The sequence below is a fragment of the Eptesicus fuscus genome, chromosome 11 (assembly GCF_027574615.1).
Source record: "Eptesicus fuscus isolate TK198812 chromosome 11, DD_ASM_mEF_20220401, whole genome shotgun sequence".
Lineage (NCBI taxonomy): Eukaryota > Metazoa > Chordata > Mammalia > Chiroptera > Vespertilionidae > Eptesicus > Eptesicus fuscus.
In genome coordinates, this window is record NC_072483.1 from 81,476,641 (window position 1) to 81,503,108 (window position 26,468).

At 50.1% G+C, this 26,468-nt stretch overlaps 1 protein-coding gene and 1 pseudogene across 2 annotated transcripts in view; one reads left to right on the forward strand and one right to left on the reverse strand.

Moving 5' to 3' along the window:
- Positions 1–15,548: 15,548 nt before the first annotated feature.
- Positions 15,549–16,176, forward strand: LOC103289374 (glycolipid transfer protein-like; annotated as a pseudogene).
- Positions 16,177–21,409: 5,233 nt separating this feature from the next.
- NRP2 (neuropilin 2) overlaps positions 21,410–26,468 on the reverse strand; it is a 120,528-nt gene continuing 115,469 nt past the window's right edge. For both annotated transcript variants that reach the window (XM_008145249.3, XM_008145248.3), the window contains exon 17: positions 21,410–24,639. In XM_008145249.3, coding sequence (XP_008143471.2) covers positions 24,335–24,639 — 305 coding nt within the window. In that variant the 3' untranslated portion in view covers positions 21,410–24,334. The remainder of the gene's footprint in view (positions 24,640–26,468) is intronic.

Genomic DNA, 26,468 nt, shown 5'->3' on the forward strand with positions numbered 1-26,468 from the left:
TCATGCTTGTGCCATCTGCTGTTCCTGCAAAATGGGAAGATGAGAGATGGGTATGAGGACGGACTTTCTGAGTCAAACACATCCCCACTGGAGGAAGTTGCATTGCCCAATGCTTGTACTCATTGATGGGAAACTGAGGCTGGGACCTTGGAGAGGGCTGAATGTCCATAAGAAAGGATATGTCTTAGGATATCTTCGCTCGGATTACTTCTCTGGGTGAGTGAGCGCCTTGATGGGTTAGTTCATATATAGACCTTCTTCTGCAGAACCCAGGTTAGAAGCCATTCTTTCTAGTTTTCTACTGACCTCTGTTAGCACAGGAATGTCACAAAGGGAAAGTACAAAGGTTCCTGGTATGAGGGCCACACTGCTACATGGATTTCTCATGTGGACAAGAGAGAGAGAGAGAAGGAGGCGTGTGCGTATGTGGGAGGGGGTCCGGGGCAGGGTTCCTTTTCATTCAATTCCATTTTCTTCCCAGGTCCTCTAATTGAGGGAGGGCTTGCAATTAAATCAGAAGAACATGCTTTGAACTGGAGAGGCAGATGTGGACACGCCTTACCTGGAGAGGTAAGTGAATTGGGCAAAATGGAGATTTGCAACCAAACAGTGACTTCTTAATGCAGGCATTCATCAGCAAATTAGCTTGAAGTTTATTATTAGTTCATGAAAAATAGGTAAGACAGGTTTCTGTAGCTCTTCAACCGCCCTCCTGAGTCCTGTTTCCATGGGTCCTGAACTCTGAACTTGGCAATAAATTAGCCATTATACAAATACACTGCTTCTCCCCCACCCCCCAATATTTTTGGTATTGAATTTGTAAAAATCATTCAAACCTCTTTTCATTCGCTTAATGTATCTGTAATAACAGTAATAATCAGTCATAACAGGAAGTTTCAAGTTTAACTACAAAGACACATTCATTTGTCTCCAGGGGGGTACATCCTGGAGAAATGGGAGCAGAACATGAGATGCTCCTAATGACAAATCTTATATAATAAAGAGGTAATATACTCCATAAATATACTCCAAATAACTACTCCATAAATGTTTCAAAGCTTACTTGGTTTATTCAAGTTTTAAACTTGAATAAACCAAGTAAGCTTTGAAACATTTATGGAGTAGTTATTTGACGACATCACATTTACATGACAAAATTACTACCCTCTGACCTCTCAGAGTTCTCCTTCTCATTATGCCTATAATTTTGATAAATTTCCATCTGGTGGTAATTCCTTGCTCCAGCTGCCTGGATCCAGGACATTACCTGGTACATAAATCATAAGAGTAGCCTCTCAAGAGTGAGATGTGAATTTCTTGCATCAAATTACCCAGGATCTATTACCTTCCCCTTGTTCAAACAGATTCCTGTGCCACAACCCTACATCCACCTAATTAGCCTCTTTGGTGATTCTGATGCAGATGTATGTTGAGAATCACTCATTTTGAGAAAAAGAGAAATGAGAATCATAAAATCTAAATATAACTCAAAGTTGTAAGGAAGGTATAGAAAGTAATACCTAACTTAGAACAACATACAAAGACCTACTGTACAAAAATTGATGTTCAGGTTAATTTCTTTGTCCCACTAGGCTTTGGTTATTATCGATCATTGTTTATCTATAATTCTACTTTTCCTTTTTATCCTTAAAGCAAAACTTCCTGATTTTCAATTACTCTTAGCATGTTCGACCCACCCCCTTGGTCTCTCCTCACAAACTACTGTCAGTCTTTCTCATTCTGTAGTCTTCACTGGAAACCTGTGGTACTTTGACCTCCTTGTACTGTCTCATCGCCTGGCCAAGGTCAGCTAGTCTTTTTTCCAAGAAAGCCTGCCTTTATTAGTCTCATAAACTTTCCCAAACCACCTTCTGGCTTCCTTGTGTATCATAAGTCTGAGTCAGAAAATAAAATAAAATAAAATAAAATAAAATGGATAAGCCTGCATGGAAATTTTCAAAAATTAAAAATTTTTTCCAATAAGGAAAAGGTCCTTTTGACAACCAAGCCACTCCCCTCTACAACTGCCTCCTCCAGATGTGGCAGAGGGATTATTTTTGCTTAGATGGATGATTATTCAACTAGATTAGCAGCTACATAAACCCCAGCTGTTTTTATTTCCTTCCACACTACTTTGGGTATTGAATTTATAAAAATCAGCCAAGCCTCTTTTCTCTTTCCTAATGTTTTAAATTTGAACAAGCCAAACTAGCTTTAAAGCATTTATTGAGTAGTTACTTGACGGCATCACACAAATACATTTAGGCATTCAAGGGCAATATGTTAAGCTGATCTGCAAAATGTTCCTCTTTATGTTCAAGACATTTTGTTTTCACTTTTAAATTCTTGCTGAGGAAATTGGATATTGGTTCTTTTCCATCTCCAGTCTCTGCCTACTGGGAATAGAGTTTCTAGCAATTATCTCAAAGTGTCAATAGATTAAGAAACATTTGAATATTTTATTGGGTGACTGCAAGGAGGGGTTAGATTGTCATAATGAGATATTTTACTTGTATAACATGGCCATTAAGGATTATGACAGTAATCAATTGACTGATGAGTCATTCATTCATTCATTCATTCATTCATTCATTATTGCAACAAACATATACCAAGCACCTATCTTGTGCTTCGTCATATTTTAAGTGCTGGGAAAGAAAAATATATCTGAGATTGGCTTTTTCCATCAAAGTCACCACAGTTTAGTAGGGGATAAATGCAAGACAATATAGATGGTACAAATATATATACAGTTCTCTTACATAGATACATGTGCCTAGTGCCTTAGGCAATTCAGAGGGGGAAATTTCCCAAGGGAACATTGGGGTTTGGTTCAACCTTCATAGCATTTCTGCAGCCACTTTGAATCGAGTCCTGGAGTCTTCTTTTCCTCAGGTGAGCAATGCTACCATCTACCACTGATCTCGACCTTCTGTGACTGGATTATTTTATTGATTTACTTTTACTCTTGGAAGCCATTCCTCATCACTTTCTCAACTGCCTCAACCTCTTACATTATGTGGAGGCTTGTGGGTAAGTCTTGAGAGAGTTGCCCACAAGCGCTGTCAAGTTGTCAGATTTAAAAAATGTTTCCAAGGAAAGAGGGTGCGGGGCCAGGCTGAACTTAATGTTGGTCTCAGACAATGGTGACCCGAGCGTTCATTGTCTTGATGGAGTAAAAGAATTCATAGCCATCTACCTGAAGAAAAGTAGGCAGCCTTGACTTCCCAACGATCCCTATTGTGTTCTGGACAGAAGAAGATTCTGTTGAGTGGAACAGCTGAGATGAATGATTACATTTTAGTTTGATATTATGCATATTGTTTACATTAAAATCAGGACCTCCCTCCTCTGTGGTTAATGGTTCAGAGCATGAGCTTTGGAGCTAGGATGTCTTTGTTCCAATCTGGCTTGATCCTTTACTCACAGGATAATGTCTGGAAAGTTACTTTTCCTCTTTGGACTTTAGGTTCCTTATCTCTAGAATGAGAAAAATAGTAGGAGCTGCTCTGTGGGAATCATGAGGATTAAATGAATAATTCAGTTAGCATATTGTAGATACCCAATAGATGCAAATTATTATGATTACTAGAGGCCCGGTGCACAAAATTCATGCACGGGGGTGGGGGATCCCCTCAGCCCAGCCTGCACCCTCTCCAATCTGGGACCCCTTGGGGGATTTCTGACTGCCGGTTTAGGCCCGATCCTGGGGAGTCAGACATACTTCTCACAATCCTGAACCACTGGCTCCTAATCGCTCACCTGCCTGCCTACCTGGTTACCCCTTATTGCCCCACCCCTGCTGGCCTGGTCACTCCCAACTGCCCCCCCGCCAGCCAAGTCACCCCTCACTGCCCCCCCCTGCCAGCCTAATCGCACCCAACTGCCCCCCCTGCCAGGCTGGTCACCCCAATTGCACCTCCCCTGCCGACCTAGTCGCCCCTAACTGACCCCCCACCCCCACTGGCCTGGTTGCCCCCAACTGCCCCCCCCCCCCCCCCGCCGACCTGGTCACCCTATGCAGCCTGTTGTTCAGTTGTTTGGTCGTTCCACACTAACCCCCCTGCCAGCCTGTCATAGGCAGCCATCTTGTGAGGGTGCGAGGGTCAATTTGCATATTGCCTCTTCATTATATAAGATTTGTCATTAGGAGCATCTCATGTTCTGCTCCCATTTCTCCAGGATGTACCTCCCTGGAGACAAATGAATGTGTCTTTGTAGTTAAATTTGAAACTTCCTGTTATGACTGATTATTACTGTTATTACAGATACATTCACCCAACCTACACATGTAATGAGATTTGGAGTCCCCTTGTTCACAAGTGTAGCATTTATTAACCTACAGAACAGCCATGAAAGTAGGCACCGGCCCCTGTGCCAGAAACCTGGCAAAGTCCCAGAGGCTGAACCTTCCAGAGATCACAGCAAGGTGACATTTCAGTTTTATTGGGCTTCCTAGAAATCTAAGTCCAGTGACGAGCCAGCGAGTGAGTGTAAGAAAGAGGACATTTGTGGCTTTAGTCATTACAGTCTGTTCTCTGAGCTTCTTCCCGCCCCCAGGACCTCCACGTGGTGACATGTAGTCACTGAGAAGTGGGAATGGCAGCCCATGTATTGCTTAGGGTCAACATGGGGTTTTCTAGAGCCCTGAGGATTTTTTCTTAATCATTTCATTTTTTTTATTAGGTAATCACCCACATGGCTCAAACATGAAAAAGTATAAATAGGTGTATAGTGGACATTCTTTTCCCTCCCCTCCTCCTTCCTCTTAGTTCTCACCCCTCCCCAAATACGTAAACCTGACTATTTATTTCCTACTAGCTTTCCCGTTGCAGGAAAAATCCTGCAATAGGATTTCCTGCTGCACTCTACCCCGCCTCCGTTCCTCCCTTGTTCGCCTGCCTCACCTTCTCCTCCAGCCCGCCCGCGTTTCCCTTCGGCCCCAGCCCCGCCTCCACCCCGCCCTTGTCCCCCGCCCCACCTTCTCCAGCCCACCCGCGTTTCCCTTCGGCCCCGCCTCCGCTCCGCCCCGCCCTTGTCCCCCGCCCCGCCTTCTCCTCCAGCCCGCCCGCGTTTCCCTTCGCCCCCGGTCCCGCCTCCGCCCCGCCCTTGTCACCCGCCCCGCCTCCGCCCCGCCCTTATCCTCCCCCCCCCCCCCCCCGGCTTGCTTGCTTCTTCGAAGCTTTACTCCTTTCTGCAGCTCTTGACTTCTTTGGACGCTGTCTTGATATGCAAATTAGCCGCCATCTTTGTTGGGGCAATTTGCATACTCGTCCTGATTGGTTGGTGGGCGTGGCTTGGCTGGTGGGCGTGGCTTAGGTGTAGCGAAGGTGCGGTCAATTTACATATTTGTCTATTATTAGATTAGATTTCATATTTCAGGTTTACTGCATGGCAGCAAACTAGCAGGACTGGCTTTGTGGGTGTGGAAGTACAGTCACACAGGACCCATGTATAGGAGGGCCCTGCGCTTGCCTTGATGCTCTGCCATTGCTGTTGTGAAATTCTTAATAACTTTGCCCCCCGCCCCCAGTCAATTTTATTCTGTACTGGACCCCGCAACTTACACAGCTTGCCATGCATGCCAGACACGGCTCCTCACTTGGCTTCTTTGCTTAGTTCTACATCTTAAAGATCTTTCCATATCCTATATAATAAAAGCCTAATATGCAAATTGTCCCCTCTACCAGGAGTTCCGCTGGCAGTTTGACTGCTCGACCGGTCACTATGATGTGCACTCACCACCAGGGGCAGATGCTCCCACTGGTAGGTTAGGTGGGCACAGGTGGGCTAGACTGGAAAGTGAGGTGTGAGGTGAGAGCCATTAGGAAGCTCCCAGGGTTTGGCCCAAGCCCCTGGTGGAGGCAGGCGGGGGCGGGAGCCAGGAGGGACGGGGTTGCATGCGAGGCTGCTACATGTGATCTGAGAGCCATGGACTGTGCAGCCCTCCGCAGCCTGTGGCGTTCTCAGTGTGGAATTTATAATCTTCAGAGCTGCTTCTTTTTATTTGTTAAGTTTCACCAACTACTCCAGGAGAGTGGGTAGCACTATTATGGGGGGGACAGGCCAGGCGCACCTACCCAAGGCCAGGGGTGGCCTCGGGCTCCCGGGGACACAGCAGAGAGGGGGGCAGGGCTGAGTTGGAGAAACCGAGTCCAAAACTTGAAAGGAAGCGGAGTCAGTGGTGGGGGGGAGGGCGACAGCTGCACAGGGGCCTAGAAAAGCTGCTGGGTGGGGGCAGCCAAGGAGCCCGGTGCCTCTCCCATTGGGACAGGCTCCATGTCCCTCCCTCCTCCTCCCCATGACCTGTCACCCCAGCTCTCCTCCTAGGCCCCGCCTGGGCTCGCCAGCACAGTCCCACCCCACACAGCCTTTGGGGAGCTCCGCCTCTGGAGGAGAAAGGGGGAGGCTGCAGACAGGAGGTCTCAGGAGGAGGGGGCAGAGCAGGGCCCACTAAGTTAGATGGAGGGGAGGGAGGGAGAGACCCCACAGGACTTGGGACAGAGATGGGTGGGGAAGAAGGGCCATGCGGAAGTGTTGCCCTTGGTTGAAGTAGAAATCCTGACCCCATTTTACAGACCCCAGCAGAGTGTGTGGTGGGGCGAAGACAAAAGAGGGTTTGAGGGGACTGGATGGATGGAGAGCAGCGACGTTTGAGTTATGGCCTATTTATTTTTATTTTTGTTAATATATTTTTATTGATTTCAGAGAGGAAGGCAGAGGGAGAGAGAGATAGAAACATCAATGATGAGAGAGAATCGATCTGCTGCCTCCCGCAATCCAGGAATGTGCCCTTGACCAGAATCGAACCCAGGACCCTTCAGTCTGTAGGCCGTGGCTCTATCCACTGAGCCAAACCATCTAGGGCAGTGATGGGCAACCTTTTGAGCTTGGTATGTCAAACTTTGCCAAAAAACTGAGCATAACTCGGGTAGTGTGTCACTTTGAGGAAAAAACATTATTTCGCGATATTTATAGTTTAAATAACATAAATGTATAATTGTTATATATAATTGTATTTAATAAACCAAAAACTAAATATTTAGTGCTGACACGCGTGTCAGAGGTTCGCCATCACTGATCTAGGGTGACCCATGGCCTATTTAAAACCCCTGCATTAGGCTGAGCAGGGGTCTTACCACGATGGTATTACCTGATAATGAGGGTGTCTCTCCTTATGTTGGGATAATTGGAACTGCAGCGAAGTAAAGACACACCCATGGAGCCTGCAAATGGTTTCCACACACATGATGCAATTTACTTTGTGTGGCAGCTGAAGAGGGTGAGCAGGGCTTTGGAAGGATATGAGGTCTTCAAGACCAGGGGCTGGAGGGAAAGTGCATGCCGAGCATTCCGCACTGTGAGTTAAAATCCTCTCTAATAAAATGGCAATATGCAAATTAACCATCACTCTGCTACATAAGCCACGCCCACCAGCCAAGCCACGCCCACCAACCAATTAGGGCGAGTATGCAAATTAACCCCATCCAAGATGGCTACAGCCACAGAGAGCAAGGTTTCCCAGGTAACAGAGCAAGCCAAGCTTTCCATAGCCATTGCAGGCCTAAGCCTCCACTCAAGCTACAAAGTTTCAATTATAGAAGGTAAACAAATTCAAACAAATGGCGGCAGAATGGAGCTTGAGAGAGCAGGCCAGGGTTGCCAGCAGCAACAGGGGAAGCAAAGCTTTCCGCACACCCTGGCCGGGCTCACCCGCTTAAGGCTACAAAGTTTCAATTGTAGAAGGTGAATTAACTGCCACAGAAATGGCTGCTGCCCCAGAGGGAGCAGCAGGCTTGGCTCCGCTCCAGGCTACAAAGTTTCAATTGTAGAAGGAAAATAAATTCCAGATACCAGGGCCTCCCCTTGGGTTGCCAGGGGGTGTGGCTGGCCTGCAAACCACCACAGGCCCCTCGCTCAGGCCGCCCCATGCCCCAAGGGAACCCCACCCTGATCAGGGACGCCCTTCAGGGCAAACCAGCTGGCCCCCACCCCTGTACCAGGCCTCTATCCTATCTAATAAAAGAGTAATATGCAGATTGATCATCACTGCAACACACAATATAGCTTCCCCCATGTGGTCAAAGATCCTGCCCCCATGTGGACACAAGATGGCCACTACAAGATGGCCAGCAGGGGAGGGCAGTTGGGAGGCACCCGGCCTGCAAGGGAGGGCAGTTGTGAGGGACCAGGCCTGCAAGGGAGGGCAGTTGAGAGGGACCAGGCTTGCAAGGGAGGGCAGTTGGAGGTGATCGACCCTGCAGGAGAGGGCAGTTAGGGGTGACCAGGCTGGCAGAGGAGGGAAGTTGGGGGCAAACAGGCTGGCAGGGGAGCAGTTAGGCATCAATCAGGCTGGCAGCGGAGTGGTTAGGGGGTAATCAGGCTGGCAGGCAGAAACGGTTAGGGGCAATCAGGAAGGCAGGCAGGCAAGCAGTTGGGAGCCAGCAGTTCTGGATTGTGAGAGGGATGTCTGACTGCCCGTTTAGGCCCGATCCCACCAGGATCGGGCCTAAACGGGCAGTCGGACATCCCTCCAGGAGTCCGACTGCCCCCATGTGGACACAAGATCCTGCCCCCATGTGGACACAAGATGGCCACAGATTGGAGAGGGTACAGGCTGGGCTGAGGGACAACCCCCCGCCGTGCACGAATTTCGTGCACCGGGCTTCTAGTCTATACTAATAAAAGAGTAATATGCTAATTAGACTTGGGAGACCTTCAGGAGACCTTCTGGACAAAGCTGGCGACTTGGCTGGCCTTCAAACTGCCCCCAAATGGCCCTCAGCCCCTTGCCCAGACCAACCAGGCCCCCCAGCGGAGGGACCCCGATGGGGGCGTGGCCGGCCTGCAAACCACCCCAGGCCCCTCACCAGGCCAGCCCCACCCCCCAAAGGGGCCCCTACCCTGATCCAGGATTCCCTTCAAGGCAGACCAGTGGCCCCTACCCATGCACCAGGACTCTATCTATACTAATAAAAGGATAATATGCTAATTAGACTGGGAGACCTTCTGGACATCCTTCCGGACAAAGCCATGGTAGCGGGGCTGAGGCAGAGGTGGTTAGGGGTGATCAGGTTGGCAGGGGAGGGCAGTTGGGGGCAAGCAGGTGGGCAGGGAGGGGGCAGTTGGGGGCAAGCAGGCAGGTTGGGGGGCAGTTGGGGGCGAGCAGGCTGGCAGGGGCGGGCAGTTAGGGATGATCAGGCCGGCAGGCAGAGTGGTTAGGGGGGATCAGGCAGGCAGGCAGGCGAGTGGTTAGGAGCCAGTGGTCCTGGATTTCAAGAGGGATGTCTCAGATTAGAGAGGGTGCAGGCCAGGCTGAGGGACACCCCCGTGCATGAATTTCGTGCACTGGGCCTCTAGTCTATATATATAAAAGCTTAATATGCTAAGTGTCTGACCGAGCAGTTGACCAACCTGTTGCTATGATGTGCACTGACCACCAGAGGGTAGATGCTCCAACCGGTAGGTTATCTTGTTGCTGGGGTCTGGCCAATCAGGACTGGGTGAGATGAGGCCAGACATGCCCTGGAGCCCTCCCGCAGTCCCTCCCACGATCCCTCCTTGGCCACCAGCCCCAAATGGCCCCAATCGGGACTGGGTGAGATGGACCTGATCAGCCCCGATTGCTGGCCAGGCGGAGGGACCCCACCCGTGCACGAATTTGTGCACCGGGCCTCTAGTATATACATAAAGAACTTTCTCATTATATTTTTTTATGGCTGCTCCATAGTTTATCCTTGAGGATTTAAAAATCTATATGCATGGCTACTTTAGGAACCCCCTTAGGGATCCCTGTCCCAATTTCCTAGTCCTTCAAAGCTTCCAAACTTGGGAGAGAGAAAAGAATATTGAGAGTGAAGCAGCAGAAAATCCTCCCTCTAGCTGAATCCCTCCTTCCGCCCGCCTGGTTTTAGAAGCAACTCTTGTTGCTTCCTGACTTACAATGTCCCCACTCCCCATGGCTCATTTCTGCCACCCCACCCTGCTTCACCTTTCAACTCCCCGTTACTGAAATGCTTGACAAGGAATCATCAGGGCTCCATCAGTCACAGGGCAAACTAATTTTGTCTTTGCCTCCATGTGGAGACAAATACTTTGGGCTGAAGGTCATAGTGGCCACCAGAGACCCACTTTTAAACCTCCCCTTCCATTGCTTCTGTAGTCCCACCAATCATCATTTCTGGATAAATCTATGGCCGTGGCACAACAGTTTATGTGCTTTTGAGAAGATAGCCTAGGTCCTCCCTCCTCCGGGATCTCCCAAGGTCCTAAAGCCCATAACTCATTTTGAAGCAGCCAGTAGCTCTAACTCCATTACAGACTTATGTCCCCAAAGCCCCCTCTTGGAGCTAGATCCGACCCCTCACTCAATCAGGGACACACTGCACGGTGCACTGTACCGTGGCTGTTCTGACCTTGGAAAGGACAGAGCTTCACATGAAGCCCACATTCCCTGAGAGGCCTGTGCTGGGGGCTTGTCCGTGAGCACATGTCCTGCCTGTCACCCCTCCTCTGGCCACGGCTTGAGGACATGGATGTGGATCGTTGGGTTAGACTGACTTGCTCCGGTGTAAATACATGGCGACTGAGATGGCAGCCCTCCAGCCAAGCCCAGAGGTGCTGGCAGCCAGAGGCATGTGGCTGCCACTTGGCCTTGGCCAGCCCAGCGACTGGACGGTGCACCTGCTGGCATGTGAGCGTGCAGTGTAGGCACGGAAGTGACCGGTGCAGCAGGTGGATGGGAGGACATCCACAGCCTTATGTGTTACCGCCTCTGCTCCTTACCAGGCAGGAGAAACCACAAACCACCCGATGGCTCACTGCTCCTTCTTTCAATCAAGCCGCGCCCTTGGCACCTGCAAGGAAGGTTAACTAGATGCTGAGAGCTCGAGCTGGGCGTCCATTCCCCCTGCCAGGGACAGCTTCCAGGTACCCCGAGACTCCACGGGGAGACGGCAAGTCTACGGTTCCAATTAAACACCGCATTGAGTAGCTTGGTCTCAGTGCACTCTATTTGTTTAGTTTATTTGACTATTTGATAAGAGAAGTGCTGGGGTGGCAAAAAATTAATTAAAATAAGAAAGAACGATCTTAAGAGAAAAGGGAAATAATGCTAAGAAGCCAGAGATGGCTTCTCCCCACACCTGCCAGCCATTAATTAATCACTAATCCGTTTATTATTTCCAGCTTATGAATCTGTGTCCCCTGGACAAAAAAAAATAAGGTTATTATTTTTTAAATGCCTAATTAAAACACGCTGAAAGACGTTCTCTAAAATGGGGTTGGCCGGAGCTGATCCCGTCGGCAAAGTGGCTGGGAGCTGCCGAAGGGCGGCCGGGGGCTTTCTGGAATGGGAGAAATCTTTCTCATCCAAACGCTAAGCCTTGGAGGCCTGTCTTCCTCACAGTCACCACAGTGGGCAAGGACAGGACCAGACTTACAACAATGCTCTCCTCCGTCTTCCTGCAGAGGGGGGGGCGGGGGGAGGAGGATTCCCACGGCAGCCGTCCTGGGCTGCGGGTTGGAATACATAAAACAGCGTTATTGAGACACAAATCACACACTCTACAGTTCACCCAGGATTATGTATCTATTTTTCAACCTGGATTATATTTTAACCCAGGAAAGGGCTGTACCCGGCTGGGCGGAGGAGGGACGCACAGAGTTCTCTGAGGAGTTCTGTGCCTCACCATCCGGGGCCATCGCAGAGCTGGCGGCCCACACCGCGGAGACTCCCCCCGTTTTCCTATCACCTACTCGCCGTTCTCCATCTACCTGCTGAGAATCTTTCCCCCAAGTGATGTACAGCGTGCGTGCCAGGGCGGGTCTGACCTTGAGGGAGCCCCTTCTCTCCCTCTGTGTCCTCCTGGCCGACAGCCTCCCTCCAGGTATCAATCAGCGCATCCGCTCCCCACTCCTGGGTGAGCCAGGGGCCCGCAGGGATGCGTTCTGACTGTCACCTTCATCGGAACTGCCACTTGCCCCTCGAGGCTTACAAGGTCGTTGTAAGGCGTCCAGGGGAGAGGAGGTCATACATACACCATTCCCAGCCAACCTGCCGCAGCTTGGGGATGATTCCATGTGTTTTGGGCAAATTTGGGGGGTATGCTTTCTAAAGGGACATTAACTTGCATCAGCTGTTCAACCCCTGGGGGTCCTGACAGCCACACCTGGCAACCTCTCTTCCCTCCGGTGAAAATCCCCCGGATGTCCTAGCCGGGGCGGCTAAGCTTTGTGAGTTTCTAAGGCCGATGCTTTAGAGCAGGGGTGGGGAACCTTTTCTCTGCCAAGGGCCATTTGGATATTTATAACCTCCTTCGGGGCCATACAAAATTATCAACTTAAAAACTAGCCTGCTCTATTTGGCCCAACATTTAATTAACTCACCCCTTATGCCGTGGCAGGGCCAGACCGGATGATTTCCCAGGCCTTATACGGCCAGGGGGCCGGACACTGCCCACTCCTGCTTTAGGAGAAGGCAAGCGAGGACCGTACTGTACGGCAGAGAGGAGACGTCAAGATGCCAGTGAACACAGGAATGGGGGTGGTGGAGGGGCAGCCCCTGAGGACGCCATGGGAGAGGAACACGCCGGGGCTGGGAGCCGGAATAGAACAGCCGCCTCAGCCCGGCTTTTGAATCGGCCCCAAACGCAATGACATTTTCTTTTTTGGCGGCTTTGGAAAAGGAGAGGAGAAAAATGTAGACACTGACATTAAGATGGATGGGGCTTAGACAAATCGCGGTTTTGAAGGTTTTCCCAGTGCTGGGAAGGCCGAGGGCACGTCTCCACGGTGTGCTTCTGCGGGAGCCGCCCTCTCTCTTCCCGAAGCCGAGAGAAAGCTGCATAATGAGCCGGCAGCTCTCAGCCCAGCCGGCTGCTGGGAGGTTTCACATTTAACACCCTGTTGGCTTCCATCGAGCTGGGGTTTGCTCACCCACTTTAGGCTGACATTTGCACCAGGAAAGGGACCACGGCCTCTCAGTGGTGAGATGCTGGGCACAGGGGCGAGGCCCAAGTACCGAGCTTTCCGGTTTCCAGGGGAAGGCACCTGTGGAGAGCCCCTTCCGGGCAGAGCCCCCCCTGCCCTGGGCCTGGCTGGGCACCTGACTTTAAAAGCAGATTCGGCCGGCCGGCCCCTCTGCACGCGCATGGCAGCTTGAAGGGGCAGGAATCTCATTAAGGAAGAACTACTGACCCATCGGACTGCGTCCCGTTGACTCTGCTAACCTTCCATTTGTGGCCTGTGATTCTTTAGTGTGGGGAGTGGTAACTGGAGAAGAGAGATTATAAAGAGGAATGAGACAATGGCTGCAGGTGACACGGAATAGCAAGGACTTGAAGGCCACTTGGTCTATACCATCTGCTGGCCACCACAAAACAAGACTTTCTGTTCCCAGCCCCCCAGGGACAGGTCCAGAGCAGATCCTAATCCAGCGTGTGTGACTCATTCTGGTCGCTCCGCAGGCTCCAGCTCAGGTGTTCTGCTGGCACCTCCTTCATGTCTGTGTCAACGTCAGGAAAGGTTAGAAGTCCAAGGTTAACCTGGGGACCAACAGGGATGAGGGCCACACACAACTACAGGGAAACACATGCACCCAGGATGGAAGGCAAATGACAGAGGCGGCTTAGAAAGACTCCCCCTGGTTCAATGCCATCGGCAGGTGCCGGACTCCAGGGGCCATGGCTGGTGCCGGCTGGGCAGAAAGCATTTCATGTGGCAGGCAGGCCGCATCTGCTTCAGTGGGTGCTGGCTGCCACCGTGACCCTCTTTTTGATGAGTATAGTTGAATTAACTCCCCTCTCCCCCCGCCTTTGGGCTTTGCTCCCACCATGCAACACAGATTGAAATACTGGGGTGGCAGGCGGTGGCAGTGGGGGCTGTGCTGGGGAGGGGACCGCAGGGACCTTCCATCTTGTTAATGTAACACTTCCTTATGTGATGGGAGCTGAGCGCGCCGGTAATGAATTTCTCCTCTGGTAATCATTCACCAGCGCATTGTGACCTGCGTGTTTTTGCTGTGCTACTCATTTCCAGACTTTCGCCGTGACTTGTCAGCACCCAGTAAAAATGAATTGGACACGACCCATCTCTTCTCGCGATGCCCTCCCCAGCTGCCTTTCGTCTCAGCTGAGAGAAGGAGTAGGTGGGACCACCTGGAACGGCAGCCACAGACTCCTCGGCTGTGGTCCAATTCCAGGCCCATCGCGCAGGCAGATGGACGCAGGCGTGCCAAGTCTGTGGGCGCTCTTGTTACACGGAGCCATGTTCTTTGGTCCAAATGGTTCCAAAGTGGCCTTTGCCTTTTGCACCTGTTGTTTCTTGCTGTACGATGCACTGTGCAGGCAGTTTCTTCCACGGAGAAGACATGGGTGCACATGGTGGTGCAATTAGGCATCTGGGCACCCCATGGGTTCTTACCAACTCTGGTGTGAAGATGCATTGATGGCGGGGGACGAGGCTATCGTCTGAGTCACACGCATGAGCGTCGCCATCTGCAACTGTAATTCTAGCCACGTGGTCAATCGTAAGAAGGGGTTTATAACCAGCTTTTACTGCATTTGTGGATCGTGATGATTAAACAACAGATGGGAAACCCAACCAAGATTTCTAATCTCTACCTCTTCACTGATGGAGAGAGCGAGGGCTGAGGGATCACGGTGTGGTCTCTGTCTAGGGTTGAGTCTATAATTAGAGAGGCACCCCCTGATTTTCCGCGTCTGTCTTGTATACTCATTCTTCTCAGACCACAAACACTGATTCTTGGCTTTAAAAGGATGGTCCTGGGAAGGTCCTAGGATAAAGAGAAAGCCCCTCATTTAGGGTTGCCAGATAAAATACAGGATACAATTTCAGATAAACAATAAATAAACTTTAAATTTAGGTGTGTCCTAAGTATTACACAGCAGTTTATTCTTAAGGCAAGATGCTTAACATTTTTTTCTATGAAAATGCTTTTTAAAATTGTGGTAAAATATACATAACATAAAATATACCATTTTAACCATTTTTAAGTGTACAATTCAGTGGATCTAAGTTCTTCCACAATGCTGTGCAACCATTACCACTATCAATTTCAAGAACTTTTTCCACAGTGGCTGCATGGGATATTTTTATTTGCTAATTCCAGCAACCCTCCAACTTTTCAACAGCTTTTAGATCTGAATACATTTGACCTAAATGATCATATATCATCTCTATATATATATATATATATATATATATATATATATAGAGAGAGAGAGAGAGAGAGAGAGAGAGAGAGAGAGAGAGCCAGTGACTGTAACAGCATCACGACCATAAAGACCGTTAGACCAGAACCACCACGGCCCCCCACTGGGCTGGCCCCGCCCCTCAGGAAGTGGTTAGGGGCACCCCTAGGCAACAAGATAGGGTGTAAGTTTGATGGGGGAAAGTCAAAGAAATAGGGGGGGAGGTCTTAAGAGTCTGCGGGGTTGGGGTCCGTCCGGAGTAGGTTTGGAGTATTCTGGGGAAGGAAGAAGAAGATCCGATTAGAAAACAGCATCACCGCTGGCCTCAACCCTGAAATGGCGCTGCTGGCTGAGCACCTGCTGAAGCCGCTGCGCAAGGACAAGCAGATTGAGACCGGGCCCTTCCTGGAGGCATGTCCCACCTGCCGCCCTTCTTTGATTGCCTTGGGTCCCCAGGGTTTACGCCCATCAAGGCAGACATAAGTGGTAACATCACGAAAATCAAAGCTGTGTACAACACCGACCAGCCAAGTTCCGGACCCTGCAGAACATCCTGGAGGCGGAGAAGGAAATGCATGGAGCAGAGTGGCCCAAAGTGGGGGCCACACTAGAGCTGATGTGTCTGAAAAGGAGCCTCTGCTTCATCTAGGTCTTCCTGCAGAGCATCTGTGATGGGGAGCGGGATGAGAGCCACCCCAACCTCATCCGTGTCAACGCCCCCAAGGCCTATGAGATGGTGCTCAAGAAGTACCATGGCTGGATCGTGCAGAAGATCTTCCAGGCAGCACTGTATGCCGCGCCCTGCAAGTCCGACTTCCTGAAAACGCTCTGCAAGGGCCAGAACATGATGGAAGAGGAGTGCCTGGAGAAGGTTTGCCTGTTCCTGGTTAACTACATGGCCACCATTGACGTCATCTCCGACATGTACACCAAGATGAACGCCGAGCTCCACTATAAGGTGTAGGCGTGCCCAGCGGCCAGCACTCCCAGAAACAGACAAGCCAGAATCACTGTGAAGCAAGCTGGCAGGTCCCCCAGAGCAGCCCAGAGTCTGGCTGGGGTCGCAGGGGACAGCCCTGGTTTCTGAGAAGTCATTTTTGGGGTCTATCCTAACAGAGCAATAAATAACCACCCTACTTCTGAATCACCTTTAATTTCACAGCAGCACAGACCAACTGCCTTCATTTCAGTGTGATAAAAATCAGCCCTAGCCGGTTTGGCGCAGTGGATAGAGCATTGGCCTGCAGACTTAAGGGTCCCAGGTTTGATTCCGGTCAAGGGCATGTACCTTTGCTGTTGGGCACATACCCAGTAAAGAGTGTGCAGGAGGCAGCTGATCAATGTTTCTCTCTCATCGATGTTTCTAGCTCTCTATCCCTCTCCCTTCTCTCTGTAAAAAATCAATAAAATATATTTTAAAAAAAATCAGTTAATGTTGGTAATAAGTAAAGTCCTCGGGTTTTCTGTCTCCGTCCCCCCATGTGGTGCGTGACCCTGGGGGAACCCTGTCATACACCTCATTTTAAAAATGAGGATCTGGTGCAGGGATGTTTCGGGTCACGTAAGGACATGAGGAGTCTGATTTGAAATTATACAGGATTTTTTTTTTAAAAGCAGACTGCTATGTGCTCTCCTGTGGTTACACAGCCCAGCGTCACAGAGCTGTCAGTATAGACCCCGCTCTTTCCTACTGTCTTTTTCCAGACAAAAAATAAACAAACAAACTTTGGAGATAGTGAAGGGCAGTTTGTCCAGACTGTTGAGAGCTCAGAATTAGAGTTTAATTGGGATAGGAATCCTGCTAATAGCACCTGATGCCTGAAATTTGAGCACTCTACTTTTAGGTTTTCTAGTTCAAGTTTTTGGAGACTGCCTATTAAAACATTCCTGATTGGAAAGTGTTTGCATAGAAGCCCATAAGTATTAAGTATTTACTGTGTTTACCATGCTTAGCTCTCTGTAAGGAATATGGAATAATGTTAAATGCCTCATGTTCTCAAGAAGCTTGAATCTTAAAATAAAAAATAAAGAAGAAATATAAATATTAAAAATAAAAAAATAAAAAGCTTGAGTTTTAGGGGCGAAATCAGGAAAGCAGGTGAGTGGTTAGGAGCCAGCAGTCCCAGATTGCGAGAGGGATGTCCATGGGATCAGGCCTAAACTGGCAGTCAGACATCCCCCGAAAGGTTCCGGATTGCGGGAGGGTGCAGGCTGGGCTGAGGGACCCACCCCCCTCCTGTGCACAAATTTCATGCACCGGGCCTCTAGTTTATCATAAAATTATAATTTTACACAGAAACGAATAATACCCATCTCCATGTTGGAACTTGTGGGTATACTTTCTCAGTTCAGACTCTAGGAGACTTCTACATGTTCCACTATAGCAGTGGTCGGCAAACTGCGGCTCGTGAGCCACATGCAGCTCTTTGGCCCCTTGAGTGTGGCTCTTCCACAAAATACCACGTGCGGGCGCACACATACAGTGCGACTGAAACTTCATGGCCCATGCACAGAAGTCGGTTTTCGGCCTGGGCGAGTCTATTTTGAAGAAGTGGCGTTAGAACACTCAATGGGCCAAAGAGCCGCATGTGGCTCACGAGCCGCGGTTTGCCGACCACTGCACTATAGGGAAGCACAGGTAGTGATTAGGAAGAACTGAAACACTTACCTTTTAGTTTGTACAAACTGGGCAGCTTGATGCTATCAGGAAGGGGAATGTAGATGTCATTCATTCATTCAACAAATGTTTATTGTGCTTGCCCAGTACGTGTCAGGTATGCGTTGGGGGCTCCTATACAATAGTGAATGAGGTGCTTGTCCTTAACCCCCACCTTTGCGGCTGCCAGGTTTCCCTCTACCTCTGATCCTTGCTTGTGCTGCCCCTTCTGTCCACCATGCTCTCCCTCCTGCCTGTCCCAGTCATGTGACTCACCCTGAGGTTTCAGCTCCATTGGACATGATGCTCAGGGGTGGCTTGCCCAATCTGCTCCCACACTCACAGCTCTCTACTCTTCACTTTATGGCTCCTGCTGTGATGGTTATGACAGAGTTGTGTGGTTATTGGACTCACCAAAGTCTCTTCTCTCGAATTGTAAGCTCCCTGAAGGCAGGGACCACATCTGTTACACCTATTGTCTCCTAGTATCTAGCAAGGCACATAGTAGGCATTTAATATAAAATATGCTGAGGATATGAATGAAATCATGCATAAATTCTTCCCTCAAGAACTAGTAGGAGATAGACAAATAAGCACATCAACATCTATGTACATAGCTACGAGTGGTGGGCTCTGGGAAACAGAGCAATTTTGCTGAGAGAGAGCTTGGGTTTGGGCCAGCTCCCCCATAGAATCAAGCCCAAGGCTGTGCTCACGGCCTCTCTGCGGAAGGGAGCCTGAGAGAACTCAGCACCGGGAGCTTTCCCTCCCTGAGTGTCTGACACAGATTCAGACAACAAAGCAGAACTGCTGCATCAGCTGGGCTGTCCAAGCTCAGGGCTCAAAATTAATTTAGCCCAATGCCCACTTTAGAGATGGGAAAGCCAAGACGTGCATGACCTTCCCAAGGCCACAGAACAAGAGGCAGAACCGAGAACCCTGGTTCCCCCAAGCTCTGGGACTAGCGCTCTCCCACCTCCTCAGCATGTCCAAGTTCAAGGGCAAAGGAGCATTGGTGGGTTTCAAAACCCTCTCAAGCTTTCTTTGAACTTCCACAAGATTTAAAAGCAGTTGGCTGGGAATAGAAACGTAACTGCTCAAGAAGAGGTGAGATGAGGGGGCTGGAGGAGAAAAGCAGGGACGAGAGAAAGCCAGTCCAGAAAGGCCGCCTGCCTGGCTCTGGAGTCAAGCCCGCAGGGTGGTTATGTGTGGGGCTTGGCAGTGCAGCCGGGCAGCCAGCGGGCGCTCAGATCCCAGCGGAGGCAGTCTGGGCTGCAGGATGGAGATTTATTAGCGGAGCTGTGCTCCAAGCCACGGCAACCTGGCTCTGCTGCTGATTCCCAGAGGCCTGGGGTGGAGGGAGCGGGGCTGGGGGCAGGGAGGCTCTTGAGGTCGTTTGAATTGGGCTAGAGGAGGGCTCATACCTGACCACAGCTTTCAGGCCTGCTGTTTTGGTGAGGAGCCCAGAACGGAGCACCCCAAGTCCTTAGACCCCAAGTCCCTGGACCGGGTTTCACTTCTCTGCTGGTGAAGGGCTGTGCCGGGTGCCTCTGTGTGTACAAGGACTGACCCTCAGGTCAGGGCTTTGCATCCGTGTGGGCCTGCTCAGGCTGGATCCTCTGTGGAGAGAGGGCCCCGCTCACCTGGGGCCACCAGGCAGGTGGAGTGTTGAGGACAGGCTCAGAGCAGCTGAAGGTCTTTCTCTCACAGCACTCGAACAGCCGGCCTGCACGCAGTTGTCCTTTGGGGTTTGCTGGCAGGGGAGAGAGGATCAGGCATCATTCGCTGGATAGGCTGCAGGAATAACTTGGCTCAGGGCTCCCTAATGGTCTCTCACCCTGGTGTTCAGGGAGAACACAGAAGGCATGTCCTTCCTCCAAGAGCTCCTCTCAAGGTCACCGAGAAAATGAAGGACTGAGGAGGACCAGCCTTGGCCGGTAGGGAGCAGGCTTTGGGGCTTGGGGATTCTGAGAGGTGGGAATTCAAGGGCAAGCGTGCCTCTGCCTTAGTCCTTAAGTTTCTTAGGCCCCTTCCTGTTTTGCTGATGGGAACGGGTATTAAAGTTATCATGATGGCCCTGGCGTGTGTAGCTCAGTAGTTGGAACACCGGCCCAAGCACTGAAGGGTTATGGGTAGGGGGCATGTGGGAGAGGCAACCAATTGGTGTTTCTCTCTCTCTTACTCTCTCCCCGCCCACCTCTCCCTTCCACACTCCCTAGAAATCAATGTAAAAAATATCCTCCAGTGAGGATTAAAAAAATTGTACAAATTGTGCAGTGCTCAAAGGCACACACACCCCATAAAAAAAAAAGTTACCGTGAAGCCCAGAGGTGGACAGAAGGGAGCTCTGAGAACCTACGTAGGTAGCATTTCATATTTTGATCATCACCCCCTCATCTCACACCCTATCCCCCGGGAGAAATATTTTCCCCAGGAGTTTTGTTTAGCTCAGCCTGGGGTTAGAGCCTGAAGCTTGGGAGAATGGGAACACACTCCTCTTTCCATTTCCTCTTCACGCTCCCCTCCCGGGCTCTACCACCGCCACCAGCGTTGCGGGGGCAAAGGCACCGTGGCGTCCAGATGGACCCTGTTTCCCTCAAGGATGGGCCTGTTCCAACTTCATTTCACTGCCTCCCCTGAGCACTGAATAAACATTTCCAAAGGATACTGATAAGAAAAAAAAAAAAGAGAGAGATCTTATGTAAACACTAGATGGCTAGAGACCAGGAGATATTATTAGTTTACTAGGGCTTTAAAAATACCCCAAAGCTCAACTAAAGGAAAGTAGAATTTGCTTTTCATTTTATCCTCTGTTATTGTTGCAAGGGCGAGGAATACAAAAGAAGCAGGGATCTCAGGAGACGCGTGATATTACCAAGATCACAGCGAGGGCAGAGAGGGAAGTTGCAGAAATCTGACTCTGGTGACCTTCCGGGCCAGTGAGGAACGGGGATGGGAAGTGGGGAGCTGTTCTTTGCATACCTTAAGGAAGGCCAGGGGTGATGCAGATCAAACAGAGCCTTCTCCCTGTGCCTTGAAGGAGCTTATCTGGCTCCCGCCTCTGTCTTCCAGGAGCACAGCAGACACCCCCACAGCAGCATCTCTATATGCTGTTCCTTCCAGGTGAAAGCTTTCCCCAGGCACTTTGCTTAGCTGACTCCTCATCTCTTCCGGTTTTAGCTTAACTATCACCTGCATAGCGAGGCCTTCCCTGGTCTACCGTTGAGAGGTGTGTTTGTAGGGATCATGGTCTTGGAAATCGACCAGGCAAGTCTTTGAGTTAAAATAGCCCTATGGGACAGGTAGCCCATTACCCATCTCCACCATATTTTTATTTTGTAAAAAGCCAACCAATCAACCTATTAATTCCCCATGAAAATGTTGAGAAACGTTGTCCCAGGAGAGTGACCAAGCATCCTGGTTTGGCTGAGGTTGAGGGGTTTTGGGGACATGGGACCTTCAGGAAAGTCTGGGGCAAGCTGGGATGATTCGGTCACCCCAAGTCTCTTCGTCTCCAGTAAAAAACACTCAACAAAATATCTCTGGTATAATGTTTATTTAAATAGTAATCTTAAAAAGGCTTTATACAAATCATATAAACACAGTTTGACATTGTTGTTTAATTTTTACATTGAAGAATCACAGTAAAAGCTCTCAAGTTCCCGTGATCTGGCTCAGCCAGCGAATGGTCGAATACCTTTAACTGCAAACCATGGAAAAGTTAACCTGTGTGATGGTTTAACTTCTCCCCTTGTTTTCTTGCCATTCATGCTCCTTCCTTGGACCCTCATCCCTGTCAACTCCTCATTCCCACCTAAGAGAGAAAGCAACCCTGTGGCCCTGTGGACCGTCTAGTCCGGGAGAGCGTGGAGGTAATGTGTCATTCAGTACAAGGCAAAAAAGGAGATCAATACTGTGAGTTGAGTTTCCCAAAGGGAATGACTTAAGGAGAAGGATCAGCCAGCCCACCTGCAGATGGAGACGACAAATGCACCAAGGTGCCCTCTGGCCAAGTTATAATCGGGCCCCACTATCTTTCTGTCTCGCCAGAGACCAGCCTCCAGCATTAGTGAGGTATCTACATGCAGCCCCGGGGAGCCTGCTTTTGTTCAGCACTCAGGGCCCACCTGGGGCTTCACGGAGAACATGGATACAGAGGGATGCAGGCTGAGTTGTATGTAACTTAGAGGTGAACTGCAGGCTGGAGACAGGGCTGGTCTTTGGGGAGCTGTAACATGGTCCATTGGGCATGAGACAGCCAGCTCCCCAGAGTAGACGTTTGAACTTCTTCTGCAGGCTGCTCCTGGAAATCCCCAGGACTTGCTAGCTTCCTGAACACGGAGCTACACGGGAAGGCAAAGAGGAGGGTAGGCTACTTAAACACTTGCTTCTGCTGTATGCCCAGCTCAGGGTGGGCCTCCAGCTAAGCCCTTGGGCTTGACGGCTTTACTTTGCACCTCTAACTACCACCGTGCCAGTGAGTGCTGAGATCAGCAGTTAACTCAGGCCCTCGGTCAGAGTCAAAGTCACAACAACACCACTGAGTCCCACGTGACCATTCACATACACAGTAGATACAGAGAACTCAAAGGCGGCACAGACACACACACACGTAGGAATAAATAGCTGTCGGCATGAGTCTCCCTCTCTGCACACAAAACCTGGTGACGTTCCCATTGGAACCAGCATTTCCATGAGTTAACATTTACAGGAACTGCCAGCCCCATCCACCCTTCCCCTTCCACCTGGGTATGAGACACATGAGATTGGGGGTGACCATAGCAGCAAAAATGGTCTGACAGTTTATGCGATAGGCTGGGCACGCTGGGTGAGTTTCAACCAGCAGACAGGTAAACCTTAGGCGTTACTACAAAATCAGATTTGGATCTTGACGCGGACAATCCTATCCTTCGCACAGGTTCATCCATTCCTGATGCGGCCCCTTCTGGAGCAGCTGAGAGTCATCTGGGCATTGACTACCACTTGGGCAGCAGGGCTCATTCCATTAGGTCAGCGGGGAGGTGGGGGGGGGGGGCTGGGCGGGGAGCCCCCGGGGTCAGGGAAGAAGGAATGCCTTAACTTGTGTGATATTCACTGATTTTGACATAGAGGGAAAATACATTTTTCTTCACTTTTCCAAGGCACTTAATAAAAAAAAACACATGAATTGGTGCGTGTATGTGTGTGAGAGAACATCGGTCTCTCTGGGGTTGAGACAGGGTTGCCGGCATTTTGGTTCACAGTGCTTGTAGACTTCTGGCGAGGCACCCTTACATCCTGGCCCGACTTTCCTGAAAGGTGGAGGTGGTGGCCGTAACCCCAAGAAGAGATCCATGTTCACTCCTGGAGAGGCCGACTCATCAAGATTCTCTGTACGGTCTGCTCAGCCTCTGCCCTCGCACGATCAGGGGCTGGACTTCTCCTCTCCACTGCCTCCTTCCCGCCCGGGGGCACCAGGCCCATCGCACCGACAGAGAAAACGGAGCCTGTGTCTCCCCGGCCCTTTGAGACTATCAAACGAGGCCTTTCCTGGGCCTTGGAGACAACTGTGGGGGGGGGACGGGGGTGTGCATGAGTGTGTGTGTATGTGTCCATGTCTTAGGAGAACAAGGAGGAGGGAAAAGAAAAAGAAGAACCACCCCCAGAGGCCCCGCCAGGAGCCCCACAGCCATACATCCTGGTCTGAATGGCTCCTATTCACAAAGCTTGTTAAGGCTCGTCCACGTCTAACACGGAGGTGCTTCCGCGGATTTTGACGGGAGAAGTTTCCTTTCTGGTTTGTTTTAAATCGCCTGTAGGAAAGAGCTGTTCGTGCTGACCCTAAAATGGCAATTTTCCCCTGGATAAAAAAGTTAAAGGCAACAAAATCCTACGTAAATGCTAGGACTGGGCACGGCAGCGTGCAGGGTCGGCGGCAGGGCCTTCGCCACAGCAGATCCCGTGAGTCATGAGAAGATCAGAAGACGGGATGAGCTGCACGGCTTGTTTTTTGAGTTTTCCCCCCTAAAGGTGGAAAGTGTGAAGAGACCCTTTGCTTTTCAAGTGTTGATTCGAAACAGAAAGCAGAGAATAAGGATCCCCCTCTGCCTCTATGCTAGAAAAGTCATTCTCTTCTGCCTCTTCGAGTTGCTCACAGACCAAAGAAATAAAATATAATAATAACAACAACAACAACAACAAACTCACAAACAAAAGAGAACTGTGACCCCAAAGAGATGAGCTCCCGTCTTTGTCCCAGCAATGACTCGGCCCCCCCGCGGTGCTAGGTGGGTCGTGACCCCCCCCATGCAGCTGCATCTCCCTCCTCCCTCGACTTGCCCGCCTGTCCTGTCCACACCTTCGGTAATTCTGGATCGGTGTGATCGAGATTATGGCATTCAGTTTCCAAAGGGAAAAAAAAAATGTGTAATCTTCACTAGCCCCTCTCGCTGGAATGAAACGTCAGATGTGATTTGGGTGCAATCCGTCATGCCTCGGAGCAGCACTTCTGGTGGTTCATCTTGACCTTGTGCTTGAGGCCGTCGTAGAGCTCGAAGTTGTAGTTCTCGAGCGTGGTGCAGCTGCGGGAGCTCAGGCCCGAGTAGGAGCAGGTGCAGTAGAGCAGGAGCCCGGCGCACGTGGCCCCCAGGAGGACGCCCAGCGAGCTCATGGCGATGATGGTGATGAGGATGGGATCCAGCGTGTAGAGCCAGCTCTTCTCTTTGTCGGCCGACGGGGTGCTGGACCCTGAGGTCGAGGAAGAAGAGTTGCTCCAGTCCACTTCGTACTCATCTAGGACAGAAAGCACAGGACAGATGGCAGGCAATGCTCCTTGCGGGGCGAAATACCTGAGCCTCCCCAGCCCAGCCCAGAGGTTCTTCAGAGCGTGGGTAGGAAGCCGGGACTCACACTGCTTGGCTTCAAAGCCCAGCCCTGCCACAGCCTCGCTGTGTAACTTTGGGAAAGTTATTGAACCTCGCTTTGCCTCAGTGCTCTCATCTGTAAAATGGGGTTATTAATAAAGTCTACCTCACTTGGTTGCTAGGTGAACTACATGAATATTTATGAAGTGGTTAGTGTCCAGCACATAGTGAGTATAGTCTAAGTATTTGAAACTTAAATAATTTCACTAATGCTAATACATATTATGACAGAACTTTCAGGGTGCCATTGGAGCCCCTGGGATGGCCCTGTGTCTGGGCACCGTTCCTTCTTTGCCTCCTCATCCCTGACTTCCAAGGGCTTCAAGTTAAATCGAAGGACAGGCTGAGACTATTCTCACAGGAAGAGTGTCTGTAGAGCATTCCTGGCCATCCAAGCAGCAGATGTTTTCCCAGCCACCAGACTTCACTTGACATCCGTCTTACCTTACTAATGGGTTGAATTATGTCTCTTCCCCAGAGTCATATGTTGAAGTCTTAAATCCCAGAACCTCGGAGTGTGACCTTATTTGGAGATAGGAGCTTTACAGAGGTAATCAAGCTGAAATAGGGTGGGCCCTAACTCAGTGTGACTGGTATTCTTATAAAAAGGAGAAACTTGAGACAGCCGAGATGGCAGATTGCCATGTGGATATAGGGATGGCCATCACCAAGCCAAAGAGAAAGGCTTGTAACAGACTCCCCCTCACAACCCTCAGAAGGAACGCACACTGTTGACACCTTGATCTTGGACTTCCAGTCTCCAGAATGATGAGAAACACACTTCTGTTGTTTAAGCCACCCAGTGTGGCCAAGGCACAACGACACCCATGGCTTATTTTGTGGGATTTCCTGATACTTCCATGAAGAAAGCAGGGATATATATATATATATATATATATATATATATATATATATATATATACTAGAGGCCTGAATCACAAAATTCGTGCAAGGGACTCAGCCCTTGCAGCCAGGACTTACACTGGCTTCGTCCAGAAGGTCATCCGGAAGGTGGTTCGGCTGTCTGGTCTAATTAGCATATTACGCTTTTATTATTATAGGTATAGATGATGAGACCGAGGTTTTAAGAAATTAGGTGACTAGGTAACTCACTCAGGGTCCCAGAGTCAGCAAGCAGTTGCACTGGGCCTCACAGGCTTCCTGCACCCTCCTGCCCTCCTCCTCCTCCCCGTCAGTGCTCGTCGCTTGATCCACTGCAGCCTCTTCGCGGAGGCCAGTTGCGCAGCTTTGCCCATAAAAGGAGCCTTGGACTGGATTTGCAGGCAGAGTCTGCGTTCAGTTAACAAGGTGCTGTTTGGATTAGTCACTCTGTTTCTATAACTACACTTGAAGTGTTTGATTAAGGTCGGGTGAAAAGCAGCTGCTCTATAAACGGCCCTTCTTAAATGCATCCATCTTGGTCTAAAAGCTGTTCTCCGAGGGGAACCTTCGTGGTCTCTCTTGGAGATCAGCTCTGGCACTCAGAGAAGCCCGGAGAGACCTGTGCTGCTCCGAGCCCCGGGAAGAAATGACATCTACGTGTTTACTCAGTGGCCCTTTAGCCGGGATTCTCACTTCAGCCTCTTGAAGTATGTGCTCGAAGTGGGAAAACAGAGCTTGAAATAAAATGAAAACACGAGTTAGGCAGTGTGAGAAAGAAACATGGATCTTGCAGTAAGTCCCAACTTGGAGTCCTGG